The sequence below is a fragment of the Camelina sativa genome, chromosome 12 (assembly GCF_000633955.1).
Source record: "Camelina sativa cultivar DH55 chromosome 12, Cs, whole genome shotgun sequence".
NCBI lineage: Eukaryota > Viridiplantae > Streptophyta > Magnoliopsida > Brassicales > Brassicaceae > Camelina > Camelina sativa.
Window position 1 is genome coordinate 9,824,234 of NC_025696.1, and position 19,436 is coordinate 9,843,669.

The window sequence follows — 19,436 nt, forward strand, 5'->3', positions numbered from 1 at the left end:
ATCAATAATCAAGTATCAAAATTTCAGAACTTCGTTTAGTTAATGTTTTCACATAGAAAGTTGATGTGGTTAAATTAATTAGCATTAGCATTAGGAAGTTTTGGAAAGCCTTTCACCGAGGTCGCACAACATCTAACACTGTCCGGCGGTTATGAATGACCAATTGGCTTTGGCTCATGTTTCTTCCCTTCGAAGATGTTTTCTCCTTAGAGATTCATCATTCTTGGCTCATATATATTATGAAACCATGGGAAGATACAAGAGCTTGTTCCTCCTCAAAGCCAATTGGTTAACCAATGCTAGAAGTCATCCTTATTATATACTAGCTTAGATCTTCAAGTTTTCCCGATGTGGGATTCGTTAAAGTTAATAATTCAATTTCTCTGCCGACGTTGTATTATCATCATATGGGCCGAAATAATCCAGTCTGGTAAGAGAAGCTCTCGCCGAGAACCCTAACTTTGTGTCCTTTGTACGGAAACTTGAAGGATTTTTTTTGCCGACGTTGTATAATAGGACCGTGTCACGTGAAAATTTACCAAAACCCCACGTTCCAAAATATTCCTCAGGTGTACCAATGGCTTAACCGGAATCACAGCCGTTTATACACTTATTGGACTGTATATGTTCTTAAAACCTCTTTACAATAGTATCTTGTTATATATATATATATTTTTTATTTTGTATTACCATGTTGTCTATTGCCACCATTTATATATGTCCCCTTGATTCTAAACAGGCAGATGGATTTGGGAAAACAGGTTGCTACAATACATTATGTCCTGGCTTTATACAAGTGAATACCGATATCCCACTTGGCTACCATTTTCAACCAATTTCTACTTACGGTGGCAAATAATATGAAGGAGGAATCAAAATATATAAGGTAGCATCACCTTCCACAAATTTCTTTATCTGAGAAGTTTCATGAATGTGAATTGTGCTTGTCTAGGCCGGCCATTGAATGAATTAGTAACCTATCTTGTTTAAGTAGGATCACGTTACAGGAAATTGGTGGTTGGTAGTGTTCGATGATTATGTTGGATACTGGCCAAAATCATTATTCACAGATTCAGGTTTAGGCCATGGAGGAAATTTGGTGTCATGGGGAGGAGAAGTATATAGTCCAGTGAAAGAGAAGAGCCCAAGTATGGGAAGTGGACATTTTCCGGAATATAGAAGTTACATCAAAGTAGCCTATATGAATGGTTTTGTAGTATATAATGATTTTGGATTGGAAGGTATGACTCCACCGCTTGATAGTCTAAAGACATTCTCAAGCACCCCGAAATGTTACAAAGTAAAAAAAGACCAACCACTGTTTGGCGAAGTTTGGACTGATGCTATCTTTTATGGAGGACCAGGAGGATGCACATTCTAGTTAACATATTCTTAGGATCTCTTTGCATTAATTAAAAGGATCAGTTACATATTTTCAAAAGTTTACTTTGTGTATTAATTATCTATTCTTTAAGACCTGAATCTTCTTAAACGTGTTAAGACCTGTTTACTATGGAAGTCCTGCAGGATGCCTTGGGATATAATCTATGATCCAAAGATAACTAACTCTTATATATGCTTAATTAGTATGAATAATCAAGTTTTCATGAATCTTTACAACTTTTTGCAATATTAATGGTTATGACTTCTGAGGCTGCAAATAATGAAACTATAATTGTAAAATGTCACAATCAAATCATCGTGATTTACAATCCTTTTCTAATTATACCGGCATAATGATAACCAAAATATGTGGGTTCTACTGCTACTGCTTTTGTCTAAAATAAATCTAAAAGCTTCTTGTAATCATGTCTTAAATATAGATACCTTATGCCTAACATAGCTTACCCCTACTCTTTACCCCTAAACCCTTAAAATTCAAGTAAATATATAATATAATGTCTGAACTTCAATCCTCTCTGCAACTTCCTGTATTAGACTTAACACAACCGATTGAGTCCTCTGTTCTGTCTTCTCTCTCTCAGGCTTGTAAAGAGTGGGGATTCTTCTATGTCACTAATCATGGAATCTCTAAAGAAATGTTCAACAAAACATGTACCTTGTCCAGAGATGTTTTCAAAGTTCCTCTTGAATCAAAGCTCAAGCTTGGTCCCTTTCCATATACTCCTCGGTACATCGCCTCTCCTTATTTCGAAAGCCTTGTTGTCTCTGGACCTGATTTCTCTACTTCTGCCAAAGCTTCTGAAGATGTTTTGTTCCAAGATCATCATAAACCAGAGCTAAGGTTGTCATTAGAACTAAAATAAGTTTTTTTTTTCTTTCCTATTCTGTGTTTTACATCTCTTTATTGGCCTGACACTCTTACCTATCCTCTGTTTTTGTTCAGAGAAACACTGCAAGAATACGGAACTAAAATGGACTACTTGTCCAAAAGACTCATAAAGATTCTCTTGATGATGACCTTAGGAGACGAAACAGGGAAGAGATTATACCAAACTGAGTTTAGCAACTGTCATGGATACTTAAGGCTAGTGAACTACACACCTCCACCTGACGTAGAGAAGCGAGAAGAGCTCGTTGAAGGTCTCGGGATGCACACGGATATGAGCTGTATAACAATAGTCTACCAAGATTCCGTTGGTGGACTTCAGATGAGGTCTAAGGAAGAGAAATGGATCGATATAAATCCGTGCGAGGATCTCCTTGTTGTTAACATCGGAGATCTTATGCAAGCATGGAGTAACGGACGGCTGAGATCGTCTGAACATCGTGTTGTATTGAGAAAGTTGGTGAACAGAGTCTCTCTGGCGTTTTTCATCTGTTTTGAGGATGAGAAAGTGATACTTGCGCCTCAAGAAATCGTAGGTGAGGGAAACTGTAGGAGCTACAAGTCGTTTAAGTGTTCGGAGTATCTGAAGTTTAGACAGAGTAATGAAGTAGGGAAGTTTGAGAAGATTGGTTACACTGTCAAAGACTTTGCTGGACTTGAGCTGGCTCAACCAGATGATTTTTAGAGACCACACCGGTATTTCCGTTGAGAGATCACTTAACCGGTTCCTGAAGGAGAAAGGTATAAGAGCATACAGTTTGTTGTGAGTGTCATGCAATATCATATATTATAACTAGTGGAATCCAAAGCTACTTTTGGATTTAGATTTGTGTATTAAAAATGTTCCGAGTCTTTCTATTACCATCTAAAGTAATGCTTCAGAGGTTTTTCTACATGTTTAATTCAAATTGGGAGCACTTGTCAAAGCTAAAATCATCTTCAGTTCTAAATGTGAACAAAGAAGCATAAGAGTGACCCACAATGATTGTGTCCTGAAAAGGACTTGAGCAGAGCACTCAACACAACTTTTTTACCCAAGATTTTATAGTTTGTCTAGACCAATTTGTTTTGACTTGCTTCTAGAAGAAACCACAGCTAAGTTAAATTTGCTTCCACTTCAAGATAATCAGTATTACTCCACTATATAGCATTAATTGGAGCAAAACCAAATGAGAACGATGTCTTACAGACGTTTAAATATTTGGAAAATCATGACTAACATATTATTCACTGAGGCCTAATGAGCAAAAATGATCAAATCCTTTTTTCTATGGACGTCAAGGCCAATATTATTATCCCAACAGAGCTTTTACCCTCAACCTTTCTTCAATAATCTCTTGTTCTCTCTGCCTTTCCCTTTTAGCAATTACATCACACTTAGCTCTCCATTCAGCTTCTTCCTTTCTACGTTTCTCAGATTCTGCAGACACGTAAGATTTAAAGAGTCAAACAAAATATCTAGCAGGCATGGAGCATGCACATCAGATGGTGTTGCATATAGATGAAAAGAGGAGCTTACCTTCACGCTGACGAGCTTCCTCTTTTTCTTGACGCTTTTTTATCCTTTCCTCTTCAGATTTCAAATGATGTATCTGCTTTCTCTTATTATCCGACTCTTGTTTCCTGGCTCGAATCATTTGGAAAATACCCTCGTTCTCTTTTCTTAGCCTCTCAAACTCATCTTGTCGAAGACTAATCACTCTCTCTTGGAATATATCCTGGAAACAAAATTTAATTTTGAGTTACTTGACAAGAAAAAATTTGCAAGAAGTGATTACTACATATGAAGATACACTATACACAACTTAACAAAGCCAACTGACCTTATTATGCAACATTCTCGCCAACCTTTTCTTCTCCATCGGGTCACTCTCTTGACGTTCCTTCCTGAGCTCGACCTCACGCTAAACAAAATAGAAGATACTATAAGGACCTTTTTTACGTCTAAACTCAGAAGTAAGAACTAATATGTAAAGATTCAAAACTACTCCAAGAATAAATTTCCTTACCTCTTCTACCAATCGTTGCTGATAAGCAGCTTCAATCAACGGGGCAGCTTCTTCTCTCTTTGCCCGTTCCAGATAATCCATAGTTTTGGCAAGTCTTTGGAGCTTCTTCTCCATTTCTTGATCTTTCTTGCGCTTCTCACTCATGGCCTTATCTATCACGCTTTGCTTTGTTACCTTCTCCTACATATAGTTAAAGAAAGTCAATATAGAAACATGCAAAGACAGGTGTACTAATAAACCATTGTTTCAAACAAAATTTACTCCATCGTAAAGTGTCTTCTTTTTTCCATTTTTATGACGTTTTTCAGTGTCCTCAAGCATTACCTGAGCTTCCTCAAGCTCAATCTCCTCTATCTCCCTAAGAATTCTCTGTCTCCTCTTCTCCTGAAGATCTAACGCAAGTCTCTGCTGTTCTGCCTCCACGGTTAGCTTCAGAAGCTTAAGCATCCTCTCCTCCTCTTCACGTTCCTTCAAAACCAAAACACAGAACAGAGAATTTGTCCTCAAGTGACACAACGATAAAGAAAGACAGAAGAAGTATGAATGATGCTTCAGTTCATGTAGGAAAAATACCATCTCTAGTTGCTGACGCTCTTGTTCTTCCTTACTCTTCTCAATGATTGATTTCCGGGCAAGTAGTCTTTTCTGCTCCTTTTCAACAGTCTCTTCTAGATTTGGTACTATGTCACCAAGCTGTGACGATTTACTTGGCGCAGGAAATAACATGGCTCTTACTTTGCTCATAGTCTCAGCAAAATCAGCCAGAGGATCTTTCAGCTCATCAGAATCAATACTCTGATACACAAATAGTTGGATGAAACAAAATAACATCAACCAAAAAAAGTATCAAAAAGTTATAGTAATGAGAGACTGATATAAGCAGAGAGGCTCACCAGATTTCTAAAAATTACAACACCCTTTATGTGATCAACTTTCATGTCAACAAAATTGTGTCTTACAGCATCAGCTGCTATCATCTCAACGGCTGAGAAGTCGAAGAAAGGGACCAACTGAGCTAGATTCTTAATTGTGATTGCCTGATACATCTTAAAAACCTGTAAAATTGCAATATGGAATGGTAAGTATCGTACATATAGAAATCTATACACCAGGTCAAAAACAAGAGTGCACTTACCCGTTGAAGCAACTTCAGAGTAGCAATCTTCTCCAAAGAGGGAACATATTGGGAGAGCTGTACTTCTGGTAAAGAAGGAGCTGAAGACAGTTCACCACCAAGTTTGGAAATTCTATCCAACAAAAGTTTAATCTTGGGACCAAGATCAAGTGGGTGAGATTCGTGCTCCAAGAGACGGTAAAGCTCTTTGACCTCCTGTGTTGCACAGCTCAAAACACCTCTTGAAACCTAATGGAGGATAAATCAAACTCAACATTACCACAGGAAAATAAAACATCACAGAATAAACAACTCAAACTATGAAGTACAGCTGCTAGAGAGTCACCAGCTCTGACAGAAGTGATGCCCGGGAAAGCTGCAAATAAAATGGATGAAATTAGAAAAAGCAAACCATAAACAAAGGATATGGGATTAGAAAAACAAAGTACTTGATGTTACCATATCTCTGCCTTTGAATTTAGGTTCAAGATTAAACCCTATGAGGTTGCTCATCCTCAAATTGTGTTCTTTCTCAGTCTCAAGCTCCAACTGCGATGCACCGTGAGACAGACCATATGGTGGAACAGATAATGCGGCCAAGACAACAGATGACGCTATTAGCTGCAAATCCTTCTGGCTTAAGTTCTTATTGAAAATCTTCTGCAAGCTAAACAACTTAAACCATGCAGAAGCATGGTAAAGATGGTTTGAAGAACTCCAGAAGATCTCAGTCAATTTGGAATAGTAAACCACCAATAAAGATGACTTGGGCGTTTCCTTGACCATGCACATTAAGCCACATATATCTTTGGCAGTACGAAAAGCTTCCTGCGAGTAGAATGATACATCAAACATAAGAAAATATTCTAGATCATTGCTACCAAAACAGATAGAGAGGATAGAACGATTAGAGAAAGACAGAGTTGGCATATTACACAATGACACACAAACATACCTTCCAAAGTCCAAGCTCAGTAGAAACTTCCAACTGTTCAAATCTTGTGTCCAGATAACGTTGCAAGCTCTCGGGCGCCAACATATCAGGTCGGTCTCTTGCTCTATGGAATTCTTTTGTTCTGTTATACTGCTTACAGAACTGGGATGTTTTATGTTGCATCTACAAGATAATAACACACATCAAATTAACTGACCAACTAAAAAACCAAAAGCTAACAAGCGTAGTGTCGTCGCAGGAGAACTAACCGCATTCTCTGGTTTGGTAGAAATCGCCATGATTCAGAGTTTCAGACTATATAACCTGAGACAAGGATGGCTTTCTATGAATATCAAATCATCAAATTTAAGATAAAGATTGAAACTTGGACAAAACCACCAGTTTAAATCAATGGAAACATATTCAGAATCTAAAAAGAAACTTATTATGATTTAGAAACAGACACACGAGTTCTCGCACAAACCCATGATTCAATTCATACTATCAAAATGATACAGGAAAGAAGGGTTAGCTGGAGAGAAGAAGAAGATAGTTTGAATGTGGCTGACGTGGAGGTTTTGAGGAATCTGATTGGAGGGGAAGGAGCCAATGACGTTGTGTTGTTGACCATTGACGACGCTGAAGGTTAAAGAGGCCGAGGAGTTCATTTGCAAGATTATGAAAGAATCATTTGATAGAAAAACTTGTAAAAACTCTAAAAAATAGCTCTGTTCAATTGCTAGGTTTCTCTCATCTTGAGAGCTAGCTATGTCGATTTGGTGTTTAATGAATACTCAATCGATCGTTTGTTGATTTCTTGGTGTGTTTGTGCGATTGTGAGTTTATTTGTATCACAAAACTTTTTGAGCGAGTGTAGAAGACATACCCAGCGGAAAATAGTAGATGATTCGACACAAATACAAACGAAATCAATCCGAAGAAACAAAAGATTCAATCAGTCTTGCGGGAGAAGAATAACGAGGGTGCGAGAGAAAGAGAGGGCACGAAACCTAACTTTATATAGAATAAACGAGTTCTCTCACAAAAAAACTGATGTGTCATATAGTTTTTGTATCTTTTTTTTTTTAATAAATACTCTTAAATCTCATTATGTAAATATGTCATTGACAAATATAAGGCAATGTTCTTTTCTATTAGTTTTAAAAAATCAAAGATTTAGTCAGCAATTAAAATCCAGAAATGTATTTATATTAACATTTTTGAAGTACATTTTGGTTTATGCCATTTAAATTTTACTTATTTAATTTTTTTTTACAACATTAACCCCTAAAACAATTTTATAAATAACTTTGCAGAGAAACTCAAATACTAAACTTTCTTAAATTGACTAATATTTGTTAAATTTATTGCCATAAAATCTTAACAACATCTATATATTTTGATTTTTCCAAAAACAACTCTAGCCATTAAAGTTTTAACCCATTAAATCTCCAAAACTATTTTTATGGATGCTAGAATCTCTCAAATTTAAATGATATACAACAGATTTTCCATAATAAAAGTTTACAATATCAATAATTATATTAACATTAATAAATTTCCTAAACCAAAAATCCAATTATAAAATATCACATTAAATATGTTGAAAACCCCCCATATAATTTGATTTATTTCTTATTTTTTGAAGAATTACCAAAAAAATTAAAATTCTATTAATTATCATAAACTATATATATTTACATGGAAAATTTATAAACTATAAAAATATGCTAATTTGGTAAAACAATTAACATAATTAAACTTGATAAAAAACTTATTTTGATTTTGGTGAGACGGGTTGGCATTAATCCCATATAGGAAGTTAAGTGAAATTATATTTTTTTTTTAAAACACTTTTAGATGTGTACCAGGAGACAAATGTATTACTAGACTATACATATACCAGACGGGTTAAAACCTAGAAAAAACTACAAAATCCTATATTTTGAATATTTATATCAAATACCTGTAAAATTTTATATTTTTTAAATTAATAAAACAATAATAAAATAAAAAATAAATATAATATAAATTTTAAATTCCCTTTTAAAAATTAAAAATATTTGTCCCGCGGTGTACCGCGGGTTAAATCCTAGTATAATTATCAATTTCATAACATATCCTCTATATATTAATAGAGAAGCACTCTCACAAAATGCTGATGTGTCGCGCTCACATAGCTCTTGTGTCTTTTTTAATAAATATTCTTACATCTCATTATCATTTACATAAATATGTCATTGACAAATATAAGGCAATGTTCTTTTCTATTAGTTTTAAAAAATCAAAGATTTAATCAGCAATTAAAATCCATAAATGTATTTAATTATCAATTTCATAACATATTTAATTATTAGAAGTAAATTACATTTCACAAACAATAAAAAAAATTATTCATTTGTTTACCACTTTTATACATTTTTCTCATTGCATTTTTTAAACTTAAGATTAGTTTAAATTAAACCGATTAGTCTAAAAATATTATTTTATCTACTTAATGGTATAGTGATATAGATAATAATGTGAAACATAAAATATGTGAATTTGCTTTTTAGAAACACAAAAATATATCAAAACTTTCTACACCAACTTAAATTCTTTTCTAAGTTCAAATATTTCACGGGTGAAACTTATTTTACAAAAAATAAACGCAAATTTGAATAAACGAAAAATAAACTTCAATTACATATTTTGTTTACATAAATAATCTTAAATCTTAAATAATAATTTTACTATAATATTTTTTTTAAACTGATTTATCCCGCACTATGTGCGGGTTAGTACCTAGTAGGATTTTGTTTTTTGCAGTTGTATTTATTTACAAATAATAAATTACAAAAAGGGTTTATAGGGTTTATTGTTTTCCTTTTTTCTTAAAGCATAAACCCTTGAAAATATGTAAAGTTGGAAACATATATGTTGAGAGTTTTAATGCAACTAGCGCACTTGTAAAACAGTGGATTTAAGAGTAGCACCAGATCTCTCCTTTGGTATACAACAAAATCAAACGAAAAATGGCATAGCTACAAATCAAAAACTGGAAACACACATGAACAGTCAGATCACTAGAAGGTAGGAGCTACTAAATTGATACTAGTTGATAAACCACACTGTTATAGAGATTCAAGTAGTTTACGATGAAGATGGTGTATGAAGCATTATACCATGATGAAGCTTTGCACTTCTAGAAACTGTTTAGAAGATCCTTGAAGAACAGAAGGTTGTTTCTCTTCTTGATGTATATGTCATCCTTGATTGGGAAAATCAATATCTTTATGTACGAGAAATAAGTGATCCAAGTCTGTGAAAGAATAAGCAAAAAACATCCAAGTCTTTGAAAGAAACTGATGACTTCTCATGGAGGCCGGAGAAGCTTGTTCACAGCCGTGTCAAGAACATCCACATTTCTCCTCAGGTGCTTTCTGCAGATTGATTTATCAAGGATTCCACAACAAATAATGACGAAACCAAGATTAAGAAAGCTTTGAACTGAAATAGTATGTCTGCGTGTTCAACATTCAGGCACAAACATGGTTGACACGCAAATAACAATAATAAGGATACAACCGAGCCGCCAAATTCTCAACGCCTTTAACTTCCTCGTTTAATCTGCATGTAGAGCAAAAAAAAGAAATCATCTCGGAAGCAAAAAAAACAGAAAAACTCGTTCACAAACGGTTGTGAATGCATTTTGAAAGTTGGAGGTCAAGGGTCAGGAATCACAATCAAACTTCAGATGAAACAAAGGGCAAGATATCTATATATCCTCGAGTAAATAAGCAACGTATTTGGGGCACAGATTCGGTGTGCTCTGTGATCAGATTGGACTAATATCAAGATAATTATGAAAGTACCTGAGGCAAGAGTTGATGTAACGGTTCCCTTTGGTAGCTGCATCTAAAGCTGACAAAGTCAAAAATTAATTGTTCAGCAAAATTGAAACCATTCCTCTTAGTCCCCAATAAAGAATAGAATAACCAATTAGGCTCAAAAACAAGCAGTGTCCTTACCACTTTCCTGAAGCCTTCCTGCTGCATCACCAAAGCAACTCATGTGGTCAACTGAGCTTCCAGTAGCCTATACCAACAGTCAAAAGACCATTGAACAAAAACTTAGCACAATCGTTTCAATCGTCCACTAACATCTCAAGAATCACATAATCTCAAGCAGCAAAAGATTAAAGGAACCTTCAATAGCTCAAAACATAAACTTTGAAATTGGTTTTCAATCTATTGATGAAATCTCCAAAATTGTAGCAAAAAGCCCTAAAGTTTCTTAATTTATAAGAAATTAACAAAATTGATTCGATTCAGAACCCTCGACTCTAATTCTCCCAAATGTCATAGTTCCTCGGCAACGATGTGGTAACCAACGAACGAAAACATCAATTCATAGAAGCGTACTCTAGTCTAACCTCAGAGAGAGTTGATCGGAGGGAAACAAAAAGAGACGCAAAGCTCTCCGCGATTGCCTGAGAATCCTTCTCCACCGTAGCAAGGGTTCTCAAAATCTCCCCTTGTTTCAACGAAGACGACTCCGATCTTTCACCGTGGTCTTGATCCGGACCAGTTTCCGTCGCCGAATCGTCCTCAACCGCCTCAACCACATCAATTTTAGCTCCGGCGTCCATTTTCCGGTGAGTACTCGATGCTGCCTCTCGGTAACGACACAGTAGTCAAGATTGGAATCTGTTCTCCAAGTTTTAAGAAATTAAAAAAGCACCCACTACTATTTTATCACTTTATATAACACCCCAATGTTTTAAAATTTTCAATATGATACCCTTTCAGGCTTTCATAAGCATGACTTGACTGATTCATGAGCTTCAAAAGGATATCCTCGGTGTATTATTACCACACTCGAGCTAGTTTTGTGAGTTTGGAACCCGTTATTGGGTGACGACCTAACTCAGCCATTGACTGACCAAGTGAGGACTCATATAAAATTCCAAAGTCTACGTTAGAAAAATTCAATTATATGATTAGTCAATTTCGTACAGCGCAAGATATTGTCAAATTGACAATGAAATCCCTGAGTCGTACATAAAAAAATTATATATATTCCAAGATTGGTGGATTTTGATTTTCATATATCAAAACACACAAAGGGAAAAAGAATAAAATGGTCAAGTTATCAGTAATCTTCTGGTTTGTGCTCGTGAGCATTTGTCATGTCTCTGCACGTATATGTCTCGAAGGATCTGGTTTTTTCACACCAAATGATACATACGACTTAAACCGTCGGGCCTTGCTTTCTTCTCTTCCTTCTAAGGTCACAGCTAATGACGACTTCTACTACACGACAGCGACCGGGGAATATCCAAACAGAGCATACGGTCTAGGGATGTGTGTCCCAGGTACGGATGCACACACTTGTTCTGATTGTATCATCACTTCGACTGCTATATTGTTGCATAATTGTACTAATCAGAGAGAAGCTGTAGACTGGAGAATGGATAGTAGAACAGTTTGTCTTGTACGCTACTCAGACCGTTACTTTTATGGATCCCTCGGAATGGAGAGTCTGCGGAGTGATAACTTTACCAGAGATCTCGAAGCTAACTCGACGGATTTAGATATCACATGGGAGGCTATGATGATTGATGTGATAGAACAAGCTTCCTCTTTGTACTATGCAGCCCGAATACGAAAGCTTGAGTCGACTGGCTCACCCATTTACGGTTTTGGGCAATGTAGTAAAGACTTATCTCTTAAAAACTGCACCAGGTGTCTACAACAAAACGTGATTGAATATAAGTCGTGTTGCAGTGGGAGACAAGGAGGCATTATTTCTAGGCCAAGCTGTTTCATTCGTTGGGAGATCTATCCCTTCTTGGGACTTTTCGATAGTATTCCTCCTCCTCAAAAAGGTAACAGTTAAGAACTTAAGACCATGTGTCCATGTTTTGCAATCCTTGTTGTGGTCAGGTCATATGATTATAACCATATCTAACTATCCTTTGAAGCTATTTCTGCTCTGTTCGTTGGGTTCGTACAGATGGCAGAAGCATTTCTACAGGAACTATTGTGGCAGTTGTCGTTGTTCCCATATCCTTGCTTGCTCTAGGATTTGTTCTTTGGAAGAGGATAAAAGCGTACAAAACAAAGAAAACTGCAAGTGAGTTTCCTCATGTTTTGGTAACATAAGCTGAGGGTTAAAACACTCCCAAAATGTAGATCTTCAATCAATTTTGTTTCCTCTGTTTCTCTCTGGTATAAACACTATATATGCATGCTTTTGTTCTGCAGCTGCGGATGATATAACAACTTCAGGTTCGCTTCAATTTGAGTTCAAAGAAATTGAAGCTGCCACAAGTAATTTTCATAGTATTAACAAGCTTGGTCATGGTGGATTTGGTGAAGTTTACAAGGTATATAAGTTTGTCTCTAGTACTTTTTTTTTTTTTGTGTTAGAAAGAATGGAAAAAACATTTTCTGATAATGATGTGAAGATCATATTAATCCACAGGGAACGTTTCCAGATGGAACAGAAGTTGCAGTGAAAAGGTTGTCTAAAACGTCGGGACAAGGTGAAGAAGAGTTCAAGAACGAGGTTTTTCTTGTAGCAAAGCTTCAACATAGAAATCTTGTTAGGCTTCTCGGTTATTCTGTCAAAGGAGATGAAAAGATATTAGTATACGAGTTTTTGCCCAACAAAAGTCTCGACCACTTCCTCTTTGGTAAGAAAAGAAACAAATGTTAGGGGTCACGTTCTCTGAAACCTTAGTTCTTCATCTCATAGTGTAATTGTTTGGTATATGGGATTTGTGCAGACCCGATAAAGAAGGGTCAACTGGATTGGACAAAACGATACAACATTATCGAGGGAATTACTCGAGGGATTTTATATCTTCATCAAGATTCACGGCTCACAATCATACACCGGGACCTCAAAGCGGGTAACATTCTCTTAGATGCCGATATGAACCCAAAAATTGCGGATTTTGGTGTGGCTAGGAATTTCAGAGTGGACCAAACTGAAGCTACCACAGGAAGAGTAGTTGGAACATTGTAAGTAACTGTCCATCTTACTTATGATCTGTTTGTCCTTATTGTTGTTGATTAAACTGAAAGTGATATGACGCTGTATTTTGCAGTGGTTACATGCCACCCGAATATGTGACAAATGGGCATTTCTCGACTAAATCTGATGTGTATAGCTTTGGAGTATTGATTCTGGAGATTATAGGTGGAAAGAAGAATAGTAGCTTCAACGAACAAGATGGCTCAATAAGCAACTTGGTCACATATGTTAGTAAATTTCCAATGCCATATCTCAAACTTTTCTAGTTCTCTTAGCAACGATCATGGCTCTCAACATTTAGTTTCTTGATAAATGACTTGTATAGGTATGGAGGCTTTGGAACAATGAATCATTGTTGGAACTAGTAGACGCAGCCATGGGGGAGAATTATGATAGAAATGAAGTCATTAGATGCATTCACATCGGCTTGTTATGTGTTCAAGAAAATCCTTGCGACCGGCCAACGATGTCTACAGTCTTTCATATGCTCACTAATACTTCAATTACTCTTCATGTGCCTCAACCACCAGGATTTGTCTTTAGGGTCAGATCCAAGCCAAACCTATTAGGTGAGAGATTGCAGCCTGGTCGATCTACTAGCATGTCTTTTGCTTGTTCTGTATCGATTACATTTCTTAGTCCTCGCTGAAAGCAGGGCTAAGTTTGATATGTATAAAAACCAGATAAGCTAAACATGTACACATTATCTGAATTATCTAACATGCTCTGTTTCGCATTCTTTATAACCTTTAGTGCCATCATAAGTAATCAATTGAGCTTCAAGTTCAATGTAAGTTTTTTGTTTTTTTTTGGTTTAACCCTTGATTGGTCTTAGTGTTGGTTTCCGAACATGTGATGCCACAGCCACAAGACTCAGCCATCTGCTGCCATTTACACTTACTGTACAAATATTAGTTAGTCAAGTAACTAGCATTATATATGATACACAATCATAGTGCTGATAAGAGAATTTTAATCAATTTGAAGAGAGTAAAACCTGTAAATAATTGTCTTAAATTCCAATTACGCTGTAAAACATATATGGCCAAAAGGTTACTTACAGAACTGGATATAGCCTTATATAGTTTACAGCCTAAAATGACAGAGAAACTTTATGGAAAAATTTATCAAATACCGTCTGGATATCTTATATAATATGAGAATATTTTTTTCAACTTTTGCTAAGGAGATGACACTTGACTTGCTATATTTATGACACCTGTTTTTTTTGGACCTAATTAACTATAGTTTGAACCCAATTAACTACAAGCCCATAAAACCCAAAAAAAAATCATCAACATTTTCTTCCTCCCTTCTTTAATAAGAAACAAATGGAGTCCCAATAATCTAGAGCTACCTTTTATCGGTTGTCGTTGATTTCATCTTGAAACTATACCAACATTAAATTAAATTTATAAGTTTGAATTCTTAGGTTTGGTTTCTATGTTTGAATCTAACAATTTTTACTTTAAAAGACTCAGTATTTTTTATCAGCCCCAACAATTTTTACTTAAAAAGTATGAAACCATTTTCAATTTTTATTTGGTATCAATTTGTTTATATTTTTTAGTTCGGTTGGTCAGTATTTTTTTTTAGGTTCTATGGTGTATGATTTTAACATGAAATATATTAGATGCTAAAACTAAAAAATGGAACGAATATATTTTTGTAACAATGTTGAAAATTTTTCAAAAAGCAAACTATACAACAATTATCTTATATATATTATAAAATCTTCTATATTTTTAAATTAGTCTATCATAAATTAATTTGGTTTCAGTTTTTACTTTAAAAGTATGAAACCATTTTCTATTTTTATTTGGTTTTCAATTTGTTTTTACTTTTTATTTGGGTTGATCAGTATTTTGTTTTAGGTTCTATGGTGTATGAACATAATTACTTAGGTTTGATTTTAAAGAATACCATCATTTTATGCATTGCCTTATATATACCCACTATTTTCCTCAGTTTTCATTTTTATTTATATAAATTCTCATTTTTACCTTATTACTTTGAAATACTTGCAAATTTATGATCATTAATATGTGATTTCAATTTTTTCTCTCTCTTAAAGGCTCAAACATTGTATAAAGTTTAGTTTTCTAAAAACAACATATTACCATACAAACACATCCCCTTTCATACTATTGTGAAAACTAAAATATTTACTTTCTATTATATCCTCAATTTAATCTCCAACGAACAACAAAACACTGGTAACCATTGTTTAGATCATCCATTTCTGGGAAGTTCCTAACTTTAAATTTGAATATTTTTTCCACAAATGTAAATTATCTTTACATTGTTTATCTTTTGATGATTTATGCAATCATTTTAAAATACTTAAAAAAGAAAACAAATAAGTTCATGTGTATTTGATTTTAAACTAATTTTAACATATAATTATGTTGGGAGTCAGATTCTTAGAGTAAGAGTTGAAATAAACCTTACTATATTATCTATATATAATAGCAAACTCATTTTTTAGGGAACTGCTGACGTCATCTTTTAATCTAACGGTTGAGGTTAGTTTTTTTATTAATCTAAGGGTTGTGATTCATTAAACCAAAGGATATGTCTTTCAGACGCAACTTTTTATTCACGTACTTTTGTGAAGCATCGCTTCTCCTTCTTCTCACAACCTTTTGTTGTGCCTCTTCACCCTGCTTCCTTGAAGCATCACACTCTTTCAGTCAATCATCATCACACTCCTTCACCCTCATATATAGAGATTCCTATTCCTTTAACATCTTCCTTTTCGCCACTGGTTGCTTTATCGTCCCATAGTTGTGATGCCACCGTCTCATATGATATTTGATGTCGTCTTTAGTCTCCAAGGTAATATGCCGCTTTCAGTTTTCATAGTTCTCCTCTTTTAGTTATAAACAGAGATGATAAGCAATTGAGCCATTCGTGATTGAATCCAATTTTGAAAACCTAATTTGACTCCAAACAAAAACAAAACAAAAAAACCTAAAACTAATTTAGAAAACGGCCGTAGATTTACTTTGTCCATCGTTCTTATAGTCTTGTATCTCCATCGTTCTTTTTGTTACATGTCGTATCTTGTAAATTTGGTCAATTCTATATATTCATATTTCATTGATCAATGAGCCGTTTGTGAAGTAGATATATGAATGATCGTTGATGTTTTGGAAAAAAATTTGAGGCTTATATCAACAAATTGAAATTTTTAATCTATTCCTATCATTTTTAACCTTTTGATCCTTAGAAAATTTTCTAGCCATTTTTTTTTTTGCTGATTTTGTTCCGTTGAGAATAAGAAGATTCTCCATATTTCTGTGAGGTTGATTTTTCTACTCAATGTGTAGATTTTTTCTTTAAACTGTTTTAAAAGAGAAACTGATGATGTTGATGTTTAAACTGAAGATGTCTTGAATGGCTGAAGTAGTGTCTGTGTGATTCAAGACATGATACAAGATTGTTGGTGTTTTATGTGTGTGAGAAGTTTCTAGAAGGTTTGAGAAGACAATATTGAAGGACGGTTTGAGGATATATTGAAGAGGAAAACTACTATTTCTTTGGTTGAGTAAATTGGAGTTTTACAAGGAAAAGGAAAATAGCAAAAAGGAAAAAGTCTTTTTCTTATGAGATTTGGAAATCTTCTTCTATGATGATTAGGAAGTATTGATGGGTATATAAGGAGGTGTTAGGCACGTCCTAAAGAAGCAAGAGAGCTGAGGCATAAAGGTTAGAATCCTAGAGAGCTTTCTGTTGGTGTGCGGCTTAGTTTCGCGGTTTGGTGCTTGTGTTGTTCAAGCTTCTTTGTTCGTCGGTGTGACGTGTGTGTGAAGGTTGCTCAAGAGAGTTGAAGATCTGAAGTCTAGGCTCAGGGGGAGTTTAGCCCAAGGTTAGGTTATCTTGGTTTGAATCTAGGCTTGGTGTTAGTCTAGTTAAGGGTAGAGAATTATCCTTAAGATTTCATGTTATAGAACGGAGCGGTGAATTAAGAGGGTTGTGCTTAATTTACGCGTTTGCGAATAGGTTGTATTTGCTTTCTTGTTCTAGTGGAATCGAAATCTGGACGTGGTCCCGGGGAGTAGGAAAAACCGAACCTCGTTAACAAAGTTCTTGTGTTCTTTACTTTCTGCTCTTTATTATTGCCTCATCCGCATTTACAAGTGGTATCAGAGCGGGTTCTCGATAGAGATTCAGTCTTGTTTCGGGTAGATCAAGGGTGAGGGTAGTTTAGGAAGTAAGGAAGAGCTTTGAATCAGTTGTGATGACTTCATACAGAGAAGGCACGTCTATGACAAGACCACCGTTGCTTGATTCATCTAATTATGGATATTGGAAGGTTCGTATGCAAGCGTTTATTAGTAACCTTGATGAGGATTGTTGGAATTCGATTGAGCTTGGTTGGGAGCCCCCTAAATTCGTGGATGATAAAGGAGTTGAGTGTCTTAAGCCAAGAGATAAGTGGACTGCTGCAGAGAAAAAGCTATCAAGTTGCAATTCGACAGCCAAGACAGCGATTTACAATGCTATTGATTCAAGCCACTTCAAGTTAATCTCTCAATGTGTATCAGCTCAGAAAGCGTGGAAGTCATTGGAGAATATGTTTGAGGGTACTTCAAGTGTCAAGAGAACTAAGTTGGATATGTTGGCTTCACAATTTGAGAATCTAAGGATGGAAGAAAAAGAAACTGTGGCTGAGTTCAGTGCTAAGTTATGTGATATATCTAATGAGGCTTTTGCTCTTGGAAAGCAGTACAAAGACAAAAAGCTTGTGAAGAAGCTGAAGCGATCGTTGCCTGCAAAATTTGAGTCAAAAATTTCTGCAGTTGAAGAAGCTCATAATTTAGATGAGATGGCTTTTGATGAGTTTGTTGGGATTCTTAAAGCTTTCGAATTAAGCAAAGCATATGAAGCTGAAGGAGTTAAGAAGAAAGATGATGAAGTTAAGGAAGCAATAAAGAAGGAAGTTGACATTGGAGTAGCTCTTAAGGTATCATCTTGTGAAGATTCAATGGCCATGTTATCAAGACAATTTGCTAAATTTCTGAAGCGTAAGGGCGAAGAGAAGAAAAGTAGAATGGGTGAAGAGATGAAGACTTTATCAAAGAATGTTCAATGTTTTGAATGCAAAGGATATGGTCATGTACGGTCTGATTGTGCTAATCTACAAAAGCATAAGAAGAAGGCTATGAATGTTGTTACTAGTGATTCTGAAACTGATTCAGATGAAGAAGAAGATCTGAAGAATTTTGTGGCGTTTACAACTTTTGAAGATAGTTCTGAATCAGCGTCTGCAACAGTGTCTGCAACTGCTTCTGAATCTGCAGCAAAACCTGCAACTGCAACAGAGCATGAGTCTGAGAGTGATAGTGATTCAGAGGATATGAGCTATGAAGAACTTGGTAAGAGTTATGAGAAGTTATATGCACATTGGCTTAGGGTAGTTGATGAAAATTCAGTTTTGATTAAGGAGAAGCTCAAGTTAGAGGCTAAAATTGTTGAAGCAGAGAACCTTGCATCAGAAAAAGAGGAAGAAGCATTACAAGCTAAAGTGCGACTTGATGAAACTCAAAAGAATTTGAGGATGCTTAATAATGGTACAGAGAAACTGGATCATATTCTGAATATTGGCAAGACAGATAAGTGTGGTCTTGGATATGAAGGAAAAGTTTCAAAATCGGATCCAGTGTTTGTTTTAAGTGGAAAAATCACGTCTGCTTCAAAGCGTACTTCAAAGACTGCTACAGAGGCTGCTTCAGAGACGATATTTGTGAAAGAACGTGGTACAAAACTTTATGAATTGCAGAATGCACCTAGACAAATTTTTCGACCTGTTTGTGATCATTGTGGTGTTGTTGGGCATATTAGGCCAAGATGTTTCAGATTGTTGAGAGAGAGGAGTCGCATGGAGAATGCTTTTGATGTAAGGTTTCATGGTCCTACATGTTATCATTGTGGAGTTCAAGGACATCTTAAGAGGAATTGTTTCAGATTCATACAAGGAGTCAATCATGGAGGTCTAAGGCGCAACAAGATTTGGGTTAGAAAAGATGAGTTCTATGGAGGTGGTGTACTAGGCTATCAACC

General features: G+C 35.4%; 3 protein-coding genes and 2 pseudogenes across 3 annotated transcripts; 3 read left to right on the forward strand and 2 right to left on the reverse strand.

The window, feature by feature from the left end:
• On the forward strand, window positions 248-1,381 carry LOC109125122 (annotated as a pseudogene).
• LOC104731141 (probable 2-oxoglutarate-dependent dioxygenase AOP1) lies at window positions 1,869-3,183 on the forward strand. The gene is made up of 2 exons (XM_010450416.1): window positions 1,869-2,245; window positions 2,348-3,183. Exons 1-2 carry the CDS (start codon window positions 1,899-1,901, stop codon window positions 2,973-2,975), a joined length of 975 nt encoding a protein of 324 aa, XP_010448718.1. The 5' UTR covers window positions 1,869-1,898; the 3' UTR covers window positions 2,976-3,183.
• On the reverse strand, window positions 3,387-6,234 carry LOC104731142 (eukaryotic translation initiation factor 3 subunit A-like). Its single transcript, XM_019233382.1, has 10 exons — window positions 5,873-6,234; window positions 5,760-5,789; window positions 5,435-5,662; window positions 5,193-5,354; window positions 4,873-5,094; window positions 4,624-4,767; window positions 4,300-4,479; window positions 4,114-4,194; window positions 3,810-4,008; window positions 3,387-3,710 (listed from the first exon to the last, which is right to left on the reverse strand). Exons 1-10 carry the CDS (start codon window positions 6,203-6,205, stop codon window positions 3,583-3,585), a joined length of 1,707 nt encoding a protein of 568 aa, XP_019088927.1. The 5' UTR covers window positions 6,206-6,234; the 3' UTR covers window positions 3,387-3,582.
• LOC104731143 lies at window positions 9,236-11,165 on the reverse strand. Its single transcript, XM_010450418.2, has 5 exons — window positions 10,762-11,165; window positions 10,358-10,424; window positions 10,202-10,250; window positions 9,912-9,956; window positions 9,236-9,769 (listed from the first exon to the last, which is right to left on the reverse strand). The coding sequence occupies exons 1-5, from the start codon at window positions 10,975-10,977 to the stop codon at window positions 9,703-9,705; spliced, it is 444 nt and encodes a 147-aa protein (XP_010448720.1). The 5' UTR covers window positions 10,978-11,165; the 3' UTR covers window positions 9,236-9,702.
• On the forward strand, window positions 11,451-14,165 carry LOC104731144 (annotated as a pseudogene).